We start from the raw sequence: 21,755 nt of genomic DNA, 5'->3' as shown, positions 1-21,755 counted from the left end.
ACCTGGCAGAAGCCACAGCCGTGTTGACACAAAGCCTATACCAGAACCATGGCTGCTGTGGGTTTTCCTCTGCAAATTGGCTTTCTGGAGGGGTCAAAGTGATGGCCAACAGATCTATTGATGCCCTATATAATCCATGGACATCTGGACTCTATTATCAGGACCAGAGATGGTGGCACAGATGAAGCCTCCTTTTGAAATCTCCGGGTTGAGTTTCAATGACCCCATAGAGACTTTGGTTAAAAGGACTCTTAATGAGCATGTACTTAGTATATTCAATACTGGAACAATTGGTATGCAGAGATGAAAGGAAGAAAAGACAAGAAAAGAAGAATGAATACACATGCACACACACACATACAGAACTAAACTTAAGAAAACGGTGAAGCCGGGCTCAGTGGCTCAGCCTGTAATCCCACGCTTTGGGAGACTGAGGTGAGTGGATTGCCTGAGCCTGCAGGTTTGAGAGCTGCCTGGGCAACTTGGCGAGACCTCATCTCTACAATAAATCAAAAATTAACCGGGCGTGGTAGCGCGCACCTGTAGTTCCAGCTACTTGGAAGGCTGAGGCGGAAGGATTGCCAGAGACCAGCAGGGCGAGGCTGCAGTGGCCGGGAGCAGCCACTGCACTCCAGTTTGGGTGACAGAGTGAGACTCCAATTCAAAAAAAAAAAAGAAAACGGTGAGATCAATTCTATAGCGTCCCTGGAGGAACAATGTCTAATATTCATTTATAAAGAAGAAGAAAGATGGGCCAGAAACCAAACACAGTAGCCTAAGAGACATACATGATATACAGGAAAAAAAGGGATTTCCAAAAGGAAAACATTTTTATAAATACAAAATTAAAATAAGAAATTAAATATTTACTAATAACTATGCCAATATCACAAAAAAAGTTCAAAGTGTATATGATCCAATTCCTATCATTAAGAATTTTATGAGTTAGCTTAGCGTAAAGGAAAAATTAGATAGGTATATATACATACACTTATACCACACAAATATCAAGTAATATTAAAAGACAAATATTAACTAATACTCAAAGGCAACTCCGATTTGTTAATGTCAAGTAACGAGTATCAGCAGAGAAGGGTATTAGTTAGAGGCTCCCTATAGACCAGAGTAAAAGGGAAGACTTCCTGGAGATGAAGATTAAATTAGACCCTGAGGATAGGCCAGGACTGTCTTGAGTAAAAAAAGCAGGAGAAATATTTCAGGTTTCAGGCAGAGAGAATCAAAGTATACAGGAAGCACACAAAGGCTACCTGAAGAACAGCAAACACACCACTCTAGAAGAATGCTTAGAAAAAAAACCAAGAGGGGCCAGGTGCAGTGGCTCATGCCTGTAATCCCAGCACTTTGGGAGGCTGAGAGAATTGCCTGAGTCCAAGAGCTCAAGACCAGCCGGGACAACTTGATGAAATCTCATCCCTACAATAAATCAAAAAATTAGCTAGGCATGGTGGCATATGTCAGTACTTGAAGGCTGAGGCAGAAGGATCATCAAAGTCCAGCTGGTCGAGGCTATAATGGCTGTGATCGTGCCACTGAACTCCAGCCTGGGCAACAGAGCGAGACTCTGACTCAAAAAAAAAAAAAAACAAAAAAAGAAAGAAAAGAAAAAAACAAGAGGGCGAGAAATCACTTAGCTTCATTATACTTCTCAGAGAAGCAGTTTTACAGTCAACACATGCCTAGCATCATGGGGCAGCAGGAGAGGTCTTTTACTTAAGGACTCACCAACCTCCATCTAGGAGCTCATTAGAAATGCAAATGCTGGGTCGGGCTTGATGGCTGGCTCAGCCTGTGGGTCCAACAAGTGGACTACCTGAGCCCGTGGGTTCGAGACCTGCCTGGGCAACTTGGTGAGCTCTTGTATCTACAATAAATCAAAAATTAGCTGGGCATGGTAGTGCATACCTATAGTTCTGGCTACTTGGAAGGCTGAGGCGGAAGAATCACGGGGGCCCAGCAAGTTGACACTGGGGTGGCTGTGAGCGTGCCACTGCACTCCAGCCTGGGCAAAAGAGTGAGACTCCGACTCAAAAAGAAAGAAAGAAATGCAAATACTCAGGCCCCTTCTCAGACCCACTGAATCCTCAACTCGGGTTAGAGCCAGTAGTATACATGTTAATGAGCCTTCCAGGTGATTCTGATGTGTGCTCAAGTTCAAGAGGCACTCATATAAGCTTTCTAACACAATGATACATCTGAACTAATTTACACCCATAAGTGAATCCTTTAAAAGATACACAAGAAACTCTAGTAGATACTTCAGAGAAACACAGGTATATTTCATCTAGCATGCAGGAAAAAAAAATCACGTTCTTGGAGTAGGAGAAAGTATCCATTATAACAAAAATCTCCTTCCAGACTTGCTTCACCTACTTTTTCTTCCTCCTCTCTCTTTGGCCTCTCAAGGTTGGAGTGCTTTTCATGACATTTTAAAATGTGTATGAATAGGAAGCTGGAGAATTCACTCCTTGCTTGATTTATGACCAAAAATATCAAGCTCTTCTTGTTTCAGGCATGGACGTGTTGTGAATTGAGCAGTGGTTTTATACTGTGGCTCATAATGTCACTTCTCAGCAAAACCACTATGGAAGAAAGAGGACTGACTATACTGTTCTCCGCTGACTGTGATACACACTTCCTGAAAGAAATAATTAGGGATCTGGTTTTCACTAGAACACACACACAGGCTAAATTCCACCTCGAGTAAGCAGGATTACAGATTTTGGGTTCCTAGATAACTACACTATTATTGTTTATAGAGTGTTAGTCGTGGAAATGAAATAGTAAAGGTGACGAGCATATTTGAGTACTATGTAATTTAAATCCACAATGTACAATCTTCAGCAGATAAATAAGTATATATAAAAACATTGGGGGGATCTCATCTGGAGAATGTGTTTCCATGCTTGGAGTTTTGTTAGGTTTTATTAAAGTCTTCAGGTCACCCCAAAATTTTAGCACACACCAAATGTCTCCCATATCTCTCTTTATACTTAATAAGTTCATAACGATTTCATGTGAATCCAGCAGTAACTATAAAAAGCCAAGTAATCTGAAGAACACTTTCCAATCCATTTAAAGTCCCAAGAATGCCCCCTAGGGTCAGATGACATCATTATCTATCATTTATTTTAAGAAACTTGGGCTTGAAAAAATTTTTTAATATGCTCTGAATGAATTATAAATGTATTTTTGGATGTAATTTGATTGACTAATCAAGCAATGCCTTATAATAATTAGCGGAACCTGCTATTCTCTGAGTACTTGTTTGAAATATGATGCCCTTTACATGTTCCACACCACCACAAGTCCTGCCTTCACACACAGCCTCAGGCTACACAGCTAGACAAGCCCTCATGTCATCAAACAAGTTCAAGGTGCTTTGTTTATATTAGTAGTATTAGTCCTAATAGGCCTGAGCTGTTCTGCACATGCAGGGCACTACACCAAACTGAGAAGATAATCAGATATGTCATCCATCAAATCTCGACTACTCGAGGTAGTATGGAGTAAAATGGAGGAAAATGCTAGCATCAGGTGCTCAAAAATTCATACAAGTAAATATCACCCTACAGACAGTTTCAAGAGTCTATCCATCACGGTGTGCACATTCTCATATCTCTATAGGCTTGCATAATTAAGAGGGAAACATCCTGGGTGAAGCAGTAACACACTTACCCAAAACTGCCACGAACTGAACTTCAGTCAGATTCGAAGTAGCACCCGCCACCCCTTCCTTGCTGGGAACACAGAAATGCTACTCAAGGAAGGCTTCACTTGGATTTTCTCAAATTCTCCCCTGGGTGGCCCCACTGACTAGAGAAGAAGGTTCCTCGGAGTCGATGGCTTCAGCACCCACTGGTCATGTCAAACTTCACAAGGAAGACGGTCAATGGCCTCCTTCCCTCAGTACCAAACACAAACATGGTTACTTACGTAGAGGATACCCAGTCCTCAAAGCCCCCTCCATCTGTCAGAAGGTGGTTTCTGTCTGGTCCGGGAGGCCTGTGGACAGCTGTAGTTGTGGGAGATGGGGAGGAAAGTGAGTCCAGACTGCTGGTTGGGGTGTCTTCCTTAGGAGGGTGAGGACTGTCACCTGGGGAGAAAACCCATCAAATTTCAAACAAATGCTCAGAGAAGGAAAAGCTCACTCCGCTAGTAACTGCATGGCATTACTTGGTTAGTTAATCAAATTACATGCAAAATTACATTTATAATTCAGCTTGAGAGTATTTGGGTGTCCTGTCTCTAGTTTTGCCTTTTTTTGAAACCAAGGATGCTTAAAAGAAACCATAGATAATATGCAGTGAGGAGTGTTTTTCTCACAAGAAAACCAATTATCAAAGTCAGACCGAATGGAAGATAAAAGCTTTGATGATAGCCACAATGACTTCCTCATCTATAAGGAGCCCAGACATAAACAGGTGACGTCAAGAGCAGCTTGGAGCAGCATGCCACACTTGCGAGGTCTAACTTCTCACTCTCTAGTCACTTGTTGGTTCCTTAAGCCAATCTCAGTTGCCATGTCATGCATAATAAATTAAACAACTCTAAGGTGACCTTGTCTTCTGAGCTGATATCTTGGATGACAATTTCTTTTCCTTTTTTTTTTTTTGAGTCGGGGTCTCACTCTGTCACCCACGCTGGAATGTAGTAGCATGATCACAACGATCATGGCTCACAGCAGCCTCGACCTCCTAGGCTTAAGTGATCTTTCCATGTCAGCCTCCCAAGTAGCTGGGACTACAGGCATGCACCACCACATTCAGCTAATTTTTTTTTTTTCATTTTTCGTAGAGATGAAGTTTCGCTATGTTGCTTAGGCTGGTCTCAAACTCCAGGGCTCAAACCATCCTCCCATGGCCTCCTAAAGTTCTGGCACTGGATGGCAATTTCTAACAGCCCAACATTAATATCTCAGACACAGAGAAATGTCCATTTCTTTGAACATCAGGACGCTAAACAAGAGTCAGGTCTCTGTGGTGATAGCACAGGATGAACTGAAATCAAGACTAAAAGGCACATCCTAAATGAACTGGATGATGTACGCATCCACAGAGGAGCATTTTATTAAACACGTTTAGTACCATTTGTTCACAGTAGGAGTGGAAAATGCAGAAGAGGGAAGAGCACTCTTAAGGGCAACTGTTTCCCTTAACTGGTCTTGCTTTCACAGTACTCGCATCTACCATAAAATGCACCTGAACAGCACCCATCAGAGCTTGGTTCCATGGTCCTCATCAAATATTCACTCCTCTGGGCTTCAGGTGTGGTGGCTCATGCCTGTAATCTCAGCTCTTTGGGAGGAGGAGGTGAGAGGACTGATTGCCTGAGCCGGGGATTCAAGATCAGCCTGAGCAACTTGGTGAGACCTCATCTCTACAATAAATTTTTTTAAAAATTAGCCAGGCATGTTGGCATGTGCCTATAGTTCCAGCTTCTTGGAAGGCTGAGGTGGAAGAATCATCTGAGCCCAGGAGGCTGAAGCTTCAGTAGCTGTGAGCGTGCCACTGAACTCCAGTCTGGGCGACAGAGTGAGATGTCAACTCAAAAAAACCCCAAAAAACCCAGTAGCAATGTTCTATGAAGATGGCACTGATTTTATGAAGTAGCCGTGATTTTATAAGTGACAGGTCACAACGGTGGCCAACAAACTGCCATGGAAGCGAATGACACACACATGGAGGTTGATAACCCCCAGCTACCCCCAGCTTCCAGCTGATTAAACTTTCATGTCTTCTCAGTTCAAGCTCCTAGAACCAGAGTAAGCCTGAGTGCCAGGAACAGCAAGGAACTTGCTCTTGGAAAACCATCTTAGGTGGATTTCAATTCTCTTATAAACGAAGCACAAGAGAAATTCCAGGATCTCATTAAGCTAGATCCCAAGATACCAATCTTGAAAACTGATTGTACAACATCATTTTTTTTTTCTTGGACCCAGCTTACAAGTAAGGTTATAAGAGAGAATCTTAGAAATTAAGCTCTAGAACAATTGTATTCTGAGATTTAGGAGTTGGAGGTGGTGGTGATGGCTGGAAGAAGGAATTGCTTACGGGAGCAGTTAGTAGGGGACAGACACCTTGAGTACCATGTGCAAAAGATACTGGTAGGGTAGTTTCCTAAGCTCTTTCTTTCATAAGCGTTTCAGGGGAGGGCAAAGGGTGGAGGTGGCGGGGTCGGTTGATGAACCCTACCTCTGCGGACAGGTCTTCCTCCTGATCTGAGTCTCCCAATTTGTAAAGTCTAGAATATGATTGCTCTCTCAGTGAAGCAATCATAGAATATGATTGCTCTCTCAGTGAAGCCACTTCTCCCACAAGCTCTTCACCACAAAAGCGTTGAGCTAACTGGAGAAATTCAGCCCCCAAAGAAGGGCCAATTTCCAAGCAAATGGCCCAGAACCCACTGATAGCCCACTGCTATGATTGCCTTTTGATGTATTTTCTTTCTGGGATACAGTGCACTTTGGAACGAAGGCTGTTGCCCTCTGTGCATGGAGAGTTCAACTCCATCAGTTCTTTTCTGCAAATGAGCCCCCAGGGCAGCAAGGGGGCTGGACTCCAGCTTTCCCAGGCCTCTCCCTGTGCCCCTCAGTCATCATGAGCAATGACTCCCTTCAAAATGAAGAGGGTCTCCCATATAAGCCCAGCACGGAGTCCAGAGTAAACCATGAACATCGACCTGCATGAGAGCTGCCTTCAGGCCTTGGCTAGACATAGCAAAATGTCACCAGTTCTGAAGCGCCACAGTGAGTCAGATGCCAGCAACTCCCTGACTGCAGGAGGAGGCTGGGCCCTGGCCCTTGGCCTTCCCTGGGACCTGTGCCCTGACTGCTGGGCAGGACATGATACAGCAGAAGCAGCAAAAGAGAATCTGGGCCCAGCTTCTTCCCTGACTCGCTCCTACTGTGAGAAACCTGTCAATGAGAAACAGCTTTGGGGAGCTGGAGACCGAGGGTCTAACGTGACTTTTAAAAGATGCCTGAGATGTTTTTACAACCAGATACAGCAGATCATTTACATTGCCTCTAATCCTTTCCCCAAGTTGACTGACACAGCACAAATTGTCATTCAGCGTATTAAGTCATATTCTATTAAGAGAATTCGCTCTTCCTTCCTGCCAAACAGTGGCAAGCTGAACCCTCAAGGGAAAATAATATATTGGTAGAAGGGAATGTTGACACAGACTGATCAAACGAAGAGATACCTCATCCTACTTTCCAACTGTACAAAATTCCTTTCTCCTTTCCTGTTCAGCAATGAGCTCATCTACCTGAGAGAATCACTGAATATGAGGGAGAACAATGTTAATTCCTACAACATCAAATATGTCTAACCATTTTTGAAACATAAGTTTGCCAAAAAATCCAATGACTGCTTTTCAACCAGTATGAAAATGGTAAATTTTTTTTTTTTAATTCTACATTCAACAATTTCTGGATAAAGGTTTTAAGTCCTATGAAACTAACTTAAAATTGAAAATGAAAGTTACATACTCTCGTTATTTTTCACCTGCTATATATATATATATATATTTTTTTTTTTTTTTTTTTTTTTTTTTTTTGAGTGATAACACAACTGCTTCCTTTAGGTGTTACTCTTTAATAGGACTTTACAAACAGGCAAATCACCTATGAGTAAGAAGGTTGTTTCGGTAAGTGAACAGAAATGGCGCTACGGTACTTTCATTATGAATAGACTCAGAGATAAGAAACTCAATAGGAAACAAAGACAGGCATGTGACTCATGCCTGTAACCCCAGCACTTTGCCAAGCTGAGGCAGGAGGGTAGTTTGAGCCCAGGAGTTCAAGACCATCCTGGGCAGCATAGCAAGACCTTATCTCTACAGAAAATCAAAACAATTAGCTGGGTGTGGTGGTGTGCACCTGTAGTCCCAGCTGCTCAGGAAGCTGAGGTGGAAGAATTGCCTGAGCCCAGGGAGGCTGAGGCTGAGGTAAGCTGTGATCATTGTGCCGCTACATTCCAGCCTGGGGGACAGAGTAAGACCATGACAAAAAAGGAAAAAGAAAATGAACTATCACCATCTAGAAAAGAAAATGGCTTCCCCCACAGCATCTAGCTAGTTCCCACTTCTCCACCAAGCACGTGCCGACCACCTCCCCTCTCTTCTCTCCTTTCTCACAGCCAGAAGCAGCCATCAGCTTTTTATTTCATTGTCATGTTATGGTTTTAGTTCCCCATTTCCATGATACATTTTTTTTCACGGTGGAGACCATGTCTTGGTCTTGTAAATCCTTAAAGAACACAATGCAATGCCAGGCAAATTAGGAATCATCAGGATATACTGTGAACTCATTAGCACAAGGGAGGAACAGACAGTCGCGGGGCCCTGCTAGGCCTAGGAAGAAGGGAGGGAGGAAGGTGGAGGGCCATGTGACAATGCAAAGGGTACCTGGTCCACTACCAGGGGGCGTGAGGGCAGTTGGAAGCCCAAACTTCACCTTCATGCGGCCTGCGTGTGTAATTAACCCTCACGTATATCCTACATCTCTATAATAAAATAAAATTTAAAAAACTACTGTGGACTCCCTTCTCCAAAAAGTATCATGAATATGGAAAGCCATTGCCTCTAGAAATCGAGAAAGGGGAAAAAAAATCTAAAAATCTCAATATATTCTCACAAAATCTGCACTCATCCTCCCCCGTTTCAAGCCACAAGCCTCTCTTAACCCTTTTTATATGCTCAACTAGCATTTACTAAGCTTCTACGTATGGGCAAGACACGCCACGGATGTTGAGCTGTAAAGGTAAATAATTACTGGCTAGGCACAGTGGCTCACGTTTGTAATCCCAGCACTTTGGGAGGTTGAGGCGGGAGGATCATTTGAGCCCAGGAGCTCGAGACCAACCTGGGAAACATGATGAGACCTCGTCTCTTAAAAAAAAACAACAATTAGTTGGGTGTGGTCCTGTAGTCCCAACTCTTCAGAAGGCAGAGATGGGAAGATCACTTGAGGCCAGGAGGTCAAGGCTGCAGTGACCCAGGATCATGCCACTGCACTCCAGCCTGGGTAACAGAGTAAGACTCTGCCTCAAAAAAGTTAAAAAAAGAATTGGTCTTTTTTTCACTAAAGGTGCTCATTGTACAATACAGAAGACAGGTAGCAACAAGCACAGCAAAATGGTAGTTTCTGTTATAATATGATTATATCAAGGAGATCTGAGACGCAGAGAAAGGAGTTTCCAAACAGTAGCCAGGATGAAAGACATACAGGAGTCAAGTAACAGAAATAGGAAGAAATGACAGGCCGAGTTTCAACAAAAGAGCTCTGGTAGAGAAAATATCAAGGTTGATAGAAGACAGAGGAGAGAACACAATCATTTTCAAAGCGACAAGGGTCAAAGGCAGAAAGCAGGTGGATGGAGTAGGGGGCAGGGCTCTGCATAAAACATGAAGGCAAATGAACTTATTGTGCAGGTACTGGGAAATTGCTGCAGAGATTAAGCAGGGGAGTGACATGATCCAGAGAATGCATTCGAAAGACATCCAGGAATTACAGCCTTGGAACTCAGTGAATAAAGGGAAAGGGAGAGAGAAACTTCAGACGACCCTCAAGTTCCTGGCTTAGGTAACTGGGTGGATGGTGGAATCAGTAAATGAAATAGGGAATTTTTAAAAGAGAGAGAGAAAACTGGGTCTGGGAGATATTAAGACCTACTGTAGGCATGTTGGGTTGGGGTGTCAATAAAAAAATCCAGATGAGGGTATCCTGAGAAGGGTTGGCTATGCAACCCCAGGGCTCAAGGGAGAAAAGGCTGGGGTAGTTTAACTGATCTGCGAGTCATGCACTTAGAGCTGAAAGTCATGGCACTGGATGGAGTGAAGGAGGGGGAAAATGTAAGAGAACCTTAGAAGAGCTTCAAAGGTAAAGCGCAGGCTTCTCTGCAGAGCACTGTTTCTACTGTTGTTGCTGCTGTTGTTTCAAATACAGTGTTCTTTTGAAAATATTTAAGATTCCCCTACAAACATCAATTCTCATAAAAACTGGACAAAAAAATATGCCTTTCATGACAGCCTTATACCAGGGGTGCCAAAAAAAAATGTATACGCACTTTAGGAGCTGTTATCTATGTATTACTTCTCGAAGTTGGATTGAATTATGGTAGCAATGTGTAGCATGACATTCACTCAAAAGATGGCGTTAATCAAATGAATGCTAGCATCACCCTGTGACAGGCAGGACAGCCAAAGAAAACGGCAGAAACATGGTTGTCGTGCAAGGAGCACAAGACCATTTTGAAGTAGTATTTGAAATTTGAGAATGCTGTGGAAGTAGGACAATGGAAGCCTGAGTATGCAACAGAATCTCCAACATGCCTAACAACTACACACATTCGTGATGAGTTTGAGATGCATGGTATAGTGTGTGATGTGCACAAGGGAAGACCTGGGAGGGCTCTCACAGCAACAAGTCCTGCGGGAGTTTGCCATCATCAGAAGTGTCTGGACACTGATGGTCACCACTCTGAGGACCTCTTGTAATTGCAGAAGTCAAACATGACCTGTATTCATCTTTTGTTATTGGTATATACGGAGTATTGCAATTTTAAGACAGTGTTTTCCTTTCTTAAAATGGGTATACCTCTTTTGGCACCCTCTGTATTTCACTATTTTGTCTGAGTTCTTTGTAAGCCTGAGCATATGAGCAAGTGCTTTATTCTCATGATAGACTAAAACAATCTTCAAAGATCGGCAGAAAATGAGACCAAGAAGAAGAAACAAGAACTTGGTAATTCTTCTACCTCTAATAGTACAGAGGATAGTTATATCTTGAATTTTAATATACTGACAAGCTTTCACCCTGGTTGACTTTTTTGTTCTGATGACAAGCTATTCCTTCTATTCATCATCTAGTCCTGTCACTGAAAGGGAAATGCTTTTGCATGTTGGAAGGACTAAAGTTTTGGACTTCCCTGCCATTTTGTTCATTACGTGCTTGTCTCCTCTCAAATATATTTCCTGAGAGTAAAGTCAAAGATAGTTCCTCTTTAAATCCCTTCCTTGCTGTTCCACTTAGCCAAAAAGGTGTGGGTATGGCATGAAACCACGGAAGATTTCTGTTATTCCTCAGAGATGAATGGTCCCTACCACAGCAAGGCTGTTCCCTGTTCCTCATTCTTAAACACCTGGCTTATGTATGAGCAGACGTAAGGAAGGAAAGGAGAAGAAGATAGAAAAGAGGAAAGGAAACAATCATTAAAAAAACATATATATCTAATGCATTTGCTTAATTTAATTTAAGCAAACCTCCCAGTCATGCATTTGGTTAGCTGGCAGACAGATGAAGATGAGTACTGCAGTATAAATACTCTTCCTGTCAGGTAATAATCTTAGATGCTTCTAATGATCACATAGTCAATCATCAGGATCAAAGAAAGATTTACTGAGAACAAGACAACTGTGCCTAGAACAACACAGCAACACTTTTATGATAAAGTCCAGTCAGAACATCTTTTGCCAAGACGGAATGAAAGTTTCAGTGGAAACTCAGCCTTCCTCCCACATATGCCCAGCAAGAATAACACCAAGAAATTATTTTAATACATAAAAAGGTATCACTGGGCTCAAAAACCTTGTATACATCTCTGTGGAGCAGAAACAGAAAGGAAGCGTTCAGGTCAGTGGGGGCATACACCAAAGGCTTATGGTTCCAAGACCAACTGAGAACAGCAGAACCGGCCAGACACTTAAATCCTGTGGGCTTCTGGTATCTACAATACACCAGGTGTGGGGCAAAGGGGCTGGAGTCAGGCTCTCCATGTGGAACTCGGAGCTGGGAGAAGCTCTCTACACTAGACAGAGGCCAAGAGTCCATGATATGTTCCCCACTTGCCTGGGGAATAGATTTGATGTTTCTGCCCCTCCTGTCCCTAGGATGGGAATATTGTACTAGGAATAATAGTACCTGATTCTGAACCAAGCAAAACTAGCAGAGGCAACAGCCAGAGAGGGAAGGACAAAAAGGAGAGGAAGAGGCACCAACCTACCCTAAATGTGCACACACACAATCCTCCTTCACCATGGACTTGTAAACTAAAGCTCCTACGAACAGAAAGAAAACGAAGACAGTCAGCAACTCAACAAAAAAGAAAATGCAGAGATCTAGAAATTTGCAACATATAGAATATAAGTGAAATTGTCAACATCCAGTTCCTAGAAGAAGAAACAGATTGAGAGGAAGAAATATTTAAAGAAATGATGACCAAATTCCCAAAATAAAAGAAACTTGAAAGACCACAATCAAAAGGACTCCAAGTACCAAATAGAGGAATTTTTTAAATCCTGCACATATGTCACATCATAGTGAAGTCTAAGAATATTAAATACAGTCAGGCATGGTGGTTCATACCTGTAATCCAGGCAATTTGGGAGGCGGAAGCGAGAGGACTGCCTGAGCTCAGGAGTTCGAGACCAGCCTGAGTGACATGGTGAGACCACATCTCTACAATAAATCAAAAAATTAGCTGGGCATGGTGGCACGTGCCTGTGGTTCCACCTACTTGGAAGGCTGAGGTGAAAGGATTATCTGAGCCCAGCAGGTCGAAGAGGCGGTGGCTGTGAGTGTGCTACTGCACTCCACCCTGGGCAACAGAGTGAGACTCCAGCTCAAAAAAACAAACAAAAAACAAAGCATCCACCTATAAAGAACAGACCATATGAAAAAGAACCAGAGTGATATCAGATTTCTGAACAGCAACACTAAGTGCAGAATAAAAATGAAGGAATATTCTTAAGGTAGTAAAGGAAAATAATTTTGAGCAGAGAATTATATATTCAAACTGCCAAACTACCATTCAAATATGAAGGCATAATAAAAATATTATCAGACATAAAAATTACCAAAGGTTGGCCATACAAAGAACTATATTGATAAGAGAAATTTCTTAGAGAAATACTTGAAGTATTTAAATAAAAGAAGAAATGTAGGATGTTCAACTAACTTGGTAATATCTACTGTTGTCTTTTCATAAAAATCTAGGACAAGAGGAGAGGGAAGAAAGCATAACTTAAATAATCCAGAACTCAAATTCTAGAAAATACCGATATGGTGAATGTGGGAAGGCCAGAGGGAGTTGAGAGTTCATTAAATTATTTGTCTTATTGAGAGTAGGGGGAGAAATACACACAGTTAAGAAAGCAATAGAGAAATAACACTAAACATCTCAAAACAAAGGCAACCACATTGAAACCAAAAACAAAATATGTACCACAGGAAATAACAGAAGAAAATTTGTTTTTTTTGAAGGAAAAGTAAGACAGAAGAAAAAAATATTCAAATTAATTAAATGAAAAAATAAAAATGAAATCCTAATATCATACTAATTATAATAGGTATAAATGGATTAAACTCACCAATTAAAACACAGTGACCCTCCATTATTATATTTTTAGACTCAGCAATATATTGACTACAGGAAATAGGCTTAAAAGAATAAAAGAGGAATATTCCAGGTTAAAAAAAAAAAAAAGGTAAAGATCTTAATAAACAACATGAAGGCTATTTTGTACTAAAAAAGAAACAAAAGGACTGAACAACAAGATAAGCCAGCAGACACTATGATGGACTTCTAAGACTTGGCTAGGAAGGAGGCAGCCTTGGATGTCCTTGCCAAAAGCAGGAATCCATACTAGAACGGTCACTGTTTTGATCTAATGATCAGGATCTCATAACAAATGACAGAACTGCAAGGAAAAATAGAAAATCAACAATTGTATTTGATAATTTTTTTTTTTTTTTGAGTTGGAGTTTCACCCTGTCGCCCAGACTGGAGTGCAGTGGCCGCTCCCGGCCACCGCAGCCTCGCCCTGCTGGGCTCCGGCGATCCTTCCGTCTCAGCCTTCCAAGTAGCTGGAACTACAGGCACACACTACCACGCCCAGCTGGTTTTTGATTTATTGTAGAGATGAGGTCTCGCCAAGTTGCCCAGGCGGGTCTTGAACCCGTGGGCTCAGGCAATCCACTCACCTCAGCCTCCCAAAGTGCGGGATTATAGGCTGAGCCACTGAGCCCGGCTGTGTTTGATAATTTTAACACTACTCTTAGATATTGATCGCAAGCAGACCAAAAAAAGGACATTTATAATTAACAATACAAAGTTGATATAGCTAATACATGCACAATTCACGTTATTTTCAAGAAAACAGAATATTTCTGAAGGAAGGCAATAAAGAACAAACAAAAAGATATATTTTATAATTTTCATATATTGGTAAAGGAAATGTGGTTAAAAAGATAATCATAATGGAAATTAAGAAATATTTAGAAATCAGTGTTAATAGAAACATTTCATATCCAAATTTGTGCAACACAGCAAAAAAAAAAAAAGAGAGAGAGAGATTTATAGTCTTAAAATACTAGGAAACAAGAAAGTTTCAAAACATTTTAATGCAATATTTAAACAGACCATTTTCCTAAATATTATCAAAGAAGTCATGACTTTAAAATATTTAGACTAAATTCAGTCAACGTGAAGTTGAGCATGAAACTAGAATTTAATGAAATACATTTGATGTCTTTTTAAATTTTAGTGTACTCCCTCAACAGGAATTACTTGTATACTATTTAATACACATGACTTACTCCATTAATTAAAAAGCGAATCTTCTTAACTATTATTTTTAGTATTTCTTGGTATGTTAGTCTCTGAGAAGAAAAATTTCACAAAATTCACAGTGGGAATCAACGAGAAAATGTGTTCTGGCATAAAAACACTCACTCTAAAGACAGAGAAATACATTTCAAGGCCAAACATCATCTATTTTACCTTTGAGGGTGGCTTCAACCACATTTTGGTGGACTCTTTTCACCAGCAGGGGCACAACTGCTCGGATTAACCTCCACCTCCTGCCCCACTCTCCTTGAGACTGAATCCACCCTCCCGCCCTCCTGCATCTTCTCTCTTTTCAATAGGGCCGCCCCATAAGAACCTACAGTCTCTTGCTCAGTGTATGTCCACAGCTTTTTTGCCCAACTGCTGTGTGTGCTTTAATAATGTTGTACCCCAAAATGTGGCCTTAATGTCCATATTTAAGTAGGACTCAGGAGGATCGGGAAGGGAGGAAGGAATCAACATCAGTTGGGTAAAAGTCACACACAAATAGCTCAGGAAATAAAATCAACAGGAAGAGTCTGAAACTGGGCGGGGGATTATGAAATGCTGCCATAGGAGAAGATTTTGTTTGTTTGGCTAACGTATACGATCCTGTTTAAAACATAACCTTTGAACTAAGCAGGAGACAGTCATCCCCTCACCCTTCCACCGCGTGGCAGGTATTATGACATCCATAAAATCTCCTCCTTACCAAAGTGGCCTTCTCCTCTAATGCTACCAAGGACATACAGAGCACTGAAAAGGACAGCAGTGCCTGGCATCAGGAACAGAACAGTCAAACTCATTTCATACATATTCTGGCATCATTTCTGCTTTGTGAAAATAAAGTCTGGGTTGTTATATTTTATCATGTCAAAAACTGGTGCCTAATACTACGCTGACTAGTATCAAGTAAAATAAGACAAAACTTTTATTTTTTTCCTCCCCAAGTTCAAAATGCTGTTGGACTTGACACTGTAAATAAAATCTAATTCTGAACAACCCATGTGGTGGTGTCTTATGTAAGTACAGATGAATCTGACTAGGAGCTGGTAGGAAGCTTCAGTCAACATAAGAAACAGGATAGGAACCAAGTAACTGAAATTATAGCTTGATAGAGTTCAAAGGGTATAGCTAACATCCATTCTTTACTGCTTCAGTGCCTGGGAGGAGTAGGGAGCACCATACTGTTTCCTACAATGTGGTTAATACAAGTCAAAGTATACCACTTGACTCACAGGAAATGAGACACCTTAGGGCTGTCATACCGGATCAGAACAAGGACTCATCTAGCATGGAATCCTGTTTTAAACAAGGACATCCAAGGCTTCCTCCTTCCTAGCCAAGTCTTAGAAGTACATCATAATGTCTGCTGGCTTTCGAACCACTTGGTGAACCTTTCACGGGCAGGGAAACATTCAAGACTTCCAACTTGGAGTAAAGAAGCTTGACTTTCAGAACAGCCTGACACTCATAACTGCCTCAAAGGGAAGATTCCGGTTTTGTCCGGTATTTGATTTTGCACCTTGTCCTTAGTACTAGCACTCCAATAATTAGTGACTGTCAGGTGCCCAAACTTCTGATGAGATTGAGGGAAACTGGAAAATATCATGCCTGAAGAACACAGAAGGACAACCTATCTCACCTCTCTGGATTATCTAATACTGGCTTCTTCCAAATACCCTTCTCCTTATTGTTGAAGAAAAGTGAACAAACTTGTTTCTTCACATCCTATCCAGATGCTTGGTTGGACCAGAAGGTCATGGAGTTCTACGACCCTGTCTAACTAGAAGCTATGACATACACATAAAATGATAAGTGCAGACAGGGTAGTCTGTGAATTGCATGGCTGAGAAGGGGGTCAGGATTAACCGGGTCAAAATCCAATTAACACCTAAACAGCCCATGTTAACCTGGTGCTCCCTCACATCTTTCCATATGTTAGTCAACTTAACCTAAAATGGTCAAGGAATGGAGTGAGAGAACTTTCTTCATGAACCATCATCCTAGAGGCATCAAACACGTACAGTCTATAGAAAGAAACAGTCCAAAGCAAGACAAAAATTAAAGTTGAGATATTTTTCGAGTCAGATATTCATTCTTTTATTTTTTTGAGTTGGAGTCTCACTCCGTTGCCCTGGCTGGAGTGCAGTGGCACGCTCACGGTCACCCCAGTGTCGACCTGCTGGGCTCTGGCGATCCTTCTGTCTCAGCCTTCCAAGTAGCCGGAACTACATACAGATGCATGCCACCATGCCTGGCTATGTTTTGTGATTTATTGTAGAGACGAAGTCTCACCAAGTTGCCCAGGCTTGAACCCATGGGCTCGGACAATCCACGCGCCTCGGCCTCCCAAAGTGCTGGGATTACAGGCTAAGCTACTGAGCCTGGCCTAGATATTTATACTTATCCTCCTCAACACCTAGGCCAGAAAAATTATATCATATTATCTTATATATTAGTTTTCCTTAACTGGAAAAGCGCGCGCACGCATGCACGAGCGCGCACACACACACACGCACGGTTCCTTTATTAAACAAATTAGAACAGTAAAGACAAGTTAGGGAACTTTGTCAAAGATGTTGCAAATGTAATGGGCATCTTTCTTTAAAAAAGCAAATCCAACCCACCACCCCAAAGAAATTCTTTACTGTCCATAGAGTAGTAAGTGTTAAATGATTAATGTTAGAAAACAGTCTAGATTCTTTGATCAAAAAGTCTTAAATCTTACATTAGGGTAAAGGGGGGAGTGGGATTAAGACATGAATCCTGCCAACTGTCCATTAAGGCAAGAAAGCTGATCGTGTTTCTCACCAGGGGGAGGTGCACTGAGATACAGGTTACAACTGCCAAGTGGAAGGGAAGGTTCTGGAAGTCCCACTTACCCTGATTCTCAGTTGTACTGCAGGCTCAAGTAATATCGTCCTAGGGAGGGGGCAAAACCCTTCTGGTCCTCTCATTCCACTCCCCCCTCATGAAACAAGACAAAGTTGAGAACCATAAGGAAGCCAAATAATGCTCAGAAGAATGAGTCAGTAGTCAGAAAGGAGTTCACTTGCGCAGTGTTATCTCTTTATCTGAAATCTGGTCTAGGAAAGGGAAGCAACCCTCAAGGAAATAGCATTCCACCCCCCAATCCCAAAGGCACAGAAGCAAAACTACATACAGATTTGCAACCCTAAAAAACTGAATAAGAGAAAAGGCAGCTCCCGGACTATAAATCAAATTGTCGCATCAGGTATGAAAAGACATGATGAAATTGCCATAAACTTAGGAAGTAAATTTTATTTTTTGTTTGCAAAATTTTGTTTTTTGTTGCAAGATTTACAAAATTAAGCACAATGCTGACCCCCAAAATCTACTGTGACAGCTAAAATATGCCAAAAGTGCATGCTAGGAAAAGTTGACGAGAGAATCAGCTGTTATAATCAATCACGTGACAAAAAATACAGACCCCATTATAAAGTTATAGCAGCAGCTAACAGGCATTAGGTTACAACTCCAGGAACCACCTCTGCCTCTTGCAAAGGTCGATGGAAGTCTGCAGCAATTCAATTACAAAGCACGTTAGACAAGCTCAGTTGCAACGTCAATAGAAATCAAGGCAAATTGCTTTACTCTATAAAGCAGAGAACATTTTTATATCATCATCATAGTCCCGGGACATTATTTAGAGACTAAAATTTTTGCCTACATAAACAAACAAAAAATATATAACAACCATGTGCTATCAAACTTGGGAACCAAAAAGTAATCAGATACTGAATCAAACTGTCTTCCATAAACTTCTGAGGAAACTGCCACTTTGACAGCTCAGGGAATTTAGAGCCCTGCACTCAGAACACAAACTCCAGCAGAACTGAGACAGTGAGGGCTATTAGACTCCTAGCAATTCGCCTGTTTGTCTCTCCCTAACTATACTTCTCACCTAAAGGATATTCATTATTATCAATTGCCAGATTAAGATGTTAGCAACCAATAAATCTAGGTCTTACGCTGGACAGAAATAACCACCAATAAATAGACTAACTTACATTTTCTGAGAAAGTATAACAAATATGAAAGTATATTCGAAGCCCTCTTTCTTCATACAGCAGGCCCTCAAGAAAATACAAACTAAAATTCTTGAACATGTACCACTTGTTGGCTGGTCTACATCCATTAACTCAGTTGTTCTTGGCAAAAACCATGTCAAAGTATTATTGCCCAAACTCTTGAGGTTTAGAGGGGGATTTGCTGAGATCATAAAAGACATCAAGAGAGGACAGGGATTTAAATCCATGTTAGTTTAAATCCAAATGTAACCACAAACAAGTCTACCATTCAATAAAACTCTTTGCTGCTTAAATATTTCCAGTAATAGTGATCCCCAAAATGCCAGGACAATGTGACTATGAGAGTAGTTAGGTGAAGGTGAAGACATATTAATTCGAACAGGAAAACACTAAACCATAAAAGCCAGCCAGTCTCACTGCAGTGCCGATGAAGTCTCTCCAGGTAGAACTCATGCTACAGAACACTATGCTTTCTTTCTAGGGCTCTGCTGCTCATTGCTTCTGCTTCCAAATCTTAAACTTTTACCCAACACCCTAAGTACAGGGCACAGGTTGCAGAGTTAAGGTGAAACTTTTGTAAATCAAATATTTATAAATGTATGTTGTGTGTATATGTGTGTATTTATATGTGTAAACATAAGACACACACGTGTGTGTATAACAAGTGAAACACTATAGAAAAAAGTATGAAATAAAGATATGTATAAAGAAAAACACCAGACTCCTACCCCCTAAGGATAACCATCGTCATAACTGATTATTTTTCTGGATTTATTTCTAAGTCTATAGTACATTTATTTATGTACATAGTTTTCCCTTCCAAAGTGAGATTTTTGCAAGTTCTGTTTTATAACTTGCTTTTTTCATTCAGAAGCATACCATGTGCCTGTGGGTGCCTAGGAGGAGACCTGCATCATCTGTGTCTGGCTGGGCTGTAAATCCTGAGTTCTCTTCTGAGTACATCTGGACCACAGAATGCACAGAATACTATTTAGCAGTGAAAAGGAGAGGAAACTGTCTTTATACTGACATCAAAAGCAGCACAAGATGTGCTATAAAATTTTAAAAACAAGAAAGTTGCAGAATTGGCTCTTGGAGCAGAAGGGGATAAATAAGGATAGGCTCTATATTCATATTTGTTATATGTACACTAGAGGATAAAACTGATGGTGTTCAATCCATTTTGACATATACAAACAGCAGTTTCCCATAACCTTGCTAATAATAATGATCGGCAACCCAGTTTGAATGTTAATTCTGGAGGGATTTCAGAAACTATAGGTTGAACTGCATGAAATTCCCAGTGCTTCCCTATTTTTGACCTACAACATGGAATAAAACGAAATTGCTGATATGAGATCATTTTTCATCTAGAAGACAGCAATTGTATGTGGTTCCACTGGAATCAGTGGTTCCAGATCTGGTTTGCAGACGCAGGAACTGAGTCGATGGGATGGAATAGCATCTTGCCACTTTGTGTCTTTTTTATAATTAATGATCTTTCAAATATGGGAATATATCATTTACTTAAAAATTTTTTTAAAAAAAAGAAAGGAAGGGAGAAAAAAAGAAAAGTAACAGCAACATCTGGTAGCATCAAATTTCCAGTTGGGTTCACTTTCCAAATTTCTAGCAACCTGTGAAGGCATCAAGTGCCTAAGGTAGGAGATCTCCTCACTACAACCACCCCAAGACCAGATGTTTGTTCATTTAGGTAAGCGGTTGCATAAATAATAATAAAATACTTGTGTAGTATGTTCTAATATCACTGAATTAAAACGGGTCACTTCCCTTCTATTTTTTCCATAAAAAAGAAGCCCCAGCTTTTCTCCTGGAAGGTCCACGTTACAACGTATTGTGTTCCACGTTTAAAACCATAGTCATCCCTGGCTCTTCCTTCTTCCTTATCTCCTGTATCAAGGCTATGGTTCTGATATTCTTACAACAAAGCTAACCATTTTTTTAAAGTGGAAAACCTAAGACTCATTCTTAAAATTAAAAAATAAGTTGGGCACGGTGGCTCACACCGATAATCCCAGCACTTTCGGAGGCAGAGGCAAGAGGATTGCCTGATCTCAGGGGCTCTAGACCAACCTGAGCAACATGGCAAGACTTCAACTCTACAATAAAAAACTTTTTTAAAAAGTTAGTTGGGCGTGGTGGTGCATGCCTGTGGTTCTAGCTACTCGAAAGGCTGAAGCGGAAGGATCACTTGAGCCCAGCAGGTTGAGGCTGTGGTGGCCATGAGCATGCCACTGTACTCCAGCCTGGATAAATCAATCAATCAATCAATCAATAGTATATAGTTAGAAATGTACAGAATATCCCTGCCAGGACTCGCGAGACTCTCCAGAGAAGAGTGAGTGTTTACCGTGGCCCTTGTATTCCTCAGAGTGATTGAGAACCCAGACTCTGGTATCAGACTGTCTGGGTTCAGTCCTGGTTTTGGTGCTGATCCACCATGGGGTATTTAACCTTTCTGTGTCTCAAGTTTCCCAAACTATAATATAGGGATGATAGCACTACCTATAGAATTATTCTGAGGATCACCTACATTTAACAAATACTGATAAAAACAATATTTGACATATAATATGGTAATATGTAACTGTCTACTATTATTACGTTTTGGATTTTGTTTCATGTTTTTGTATTAACTATTAACAATTTAAAGAAAATAAGCATATATTTAAAATAACCAAGATAGGCCAAGTGTGGTGGCTCATGCCTATAATCCCAGCACTTTGGGAGGTTGAGACCAGCCTGGGCAACATAGCATGACACTATTGCTACAATTTAAAAATTAGCAAGGCCTGATATTGCACACCTGTAGTCCCAGCTACTCTGGAGGCTGAGGTGGGAAGTTTGCTTGAACCCACGAGGTCAAGGCCACAGTAAGTTATGATCATGCCACTGCACTACAGTTCGCCTCTCTAGGAAAAAAAAATTAAAATTAAGATAAAATAGTCAAGATATGAAACTGCTGGAAACTTAAATAATCCATATTTCTATTCTGACCCCAAAAAGAAACATAAAAATTATGACCATAATCACATTTTTTTTTTTTTTT

At 41.0% G+C, this 21,755-nt stretch overlaps 1 protein-coding gene across 3 annotated transcripts in view; it reads right to left on the bottom strand.

Annotated features, from left to right (window-relative positions):
- Positions 1-21,755, bottom strand: part of ARHGAP10 (Rho GTPase activating protein 10) — a 345,093-nt gene that overhangs the window by 29,853 nt on the left and 293,485 nt on the right. For all 3 annotated transcript variants that reach the window (XM_008065053.2, XM_008065054.2, XM_008065055.2), the window contains exon 20: positions 3,955-4,114. In XM_008065053.2, coding sequence (XP_008063244.1) covers positions 3,955-4,114 — 160 coding nt within the window. The remainder of the gene's footprint in view (positions 1-3,954; positions 4,115-21,755) is intronic.

This window comes from Carlito syrichta, unplaced genomic scaffold, assembly GCF_000164805.1.
Source record: "Carlito syrichta isolate Samal-C Ts95f unplaced genomic scaffold, Tarsius_syrichta-2.0.1 Scaffold308142, whole genome shotgun sequence".
Lineage (NCBI taxonomy): Eukaryota > Metazoa > Chordata > Mammalia > Primates > Tarsiidae > Carlito > Carlito syrichta.
Note: the sequence above shows the minus strand (reverse complement) of the source record. Positions and strands in the feature narration are given on the sequence as shown.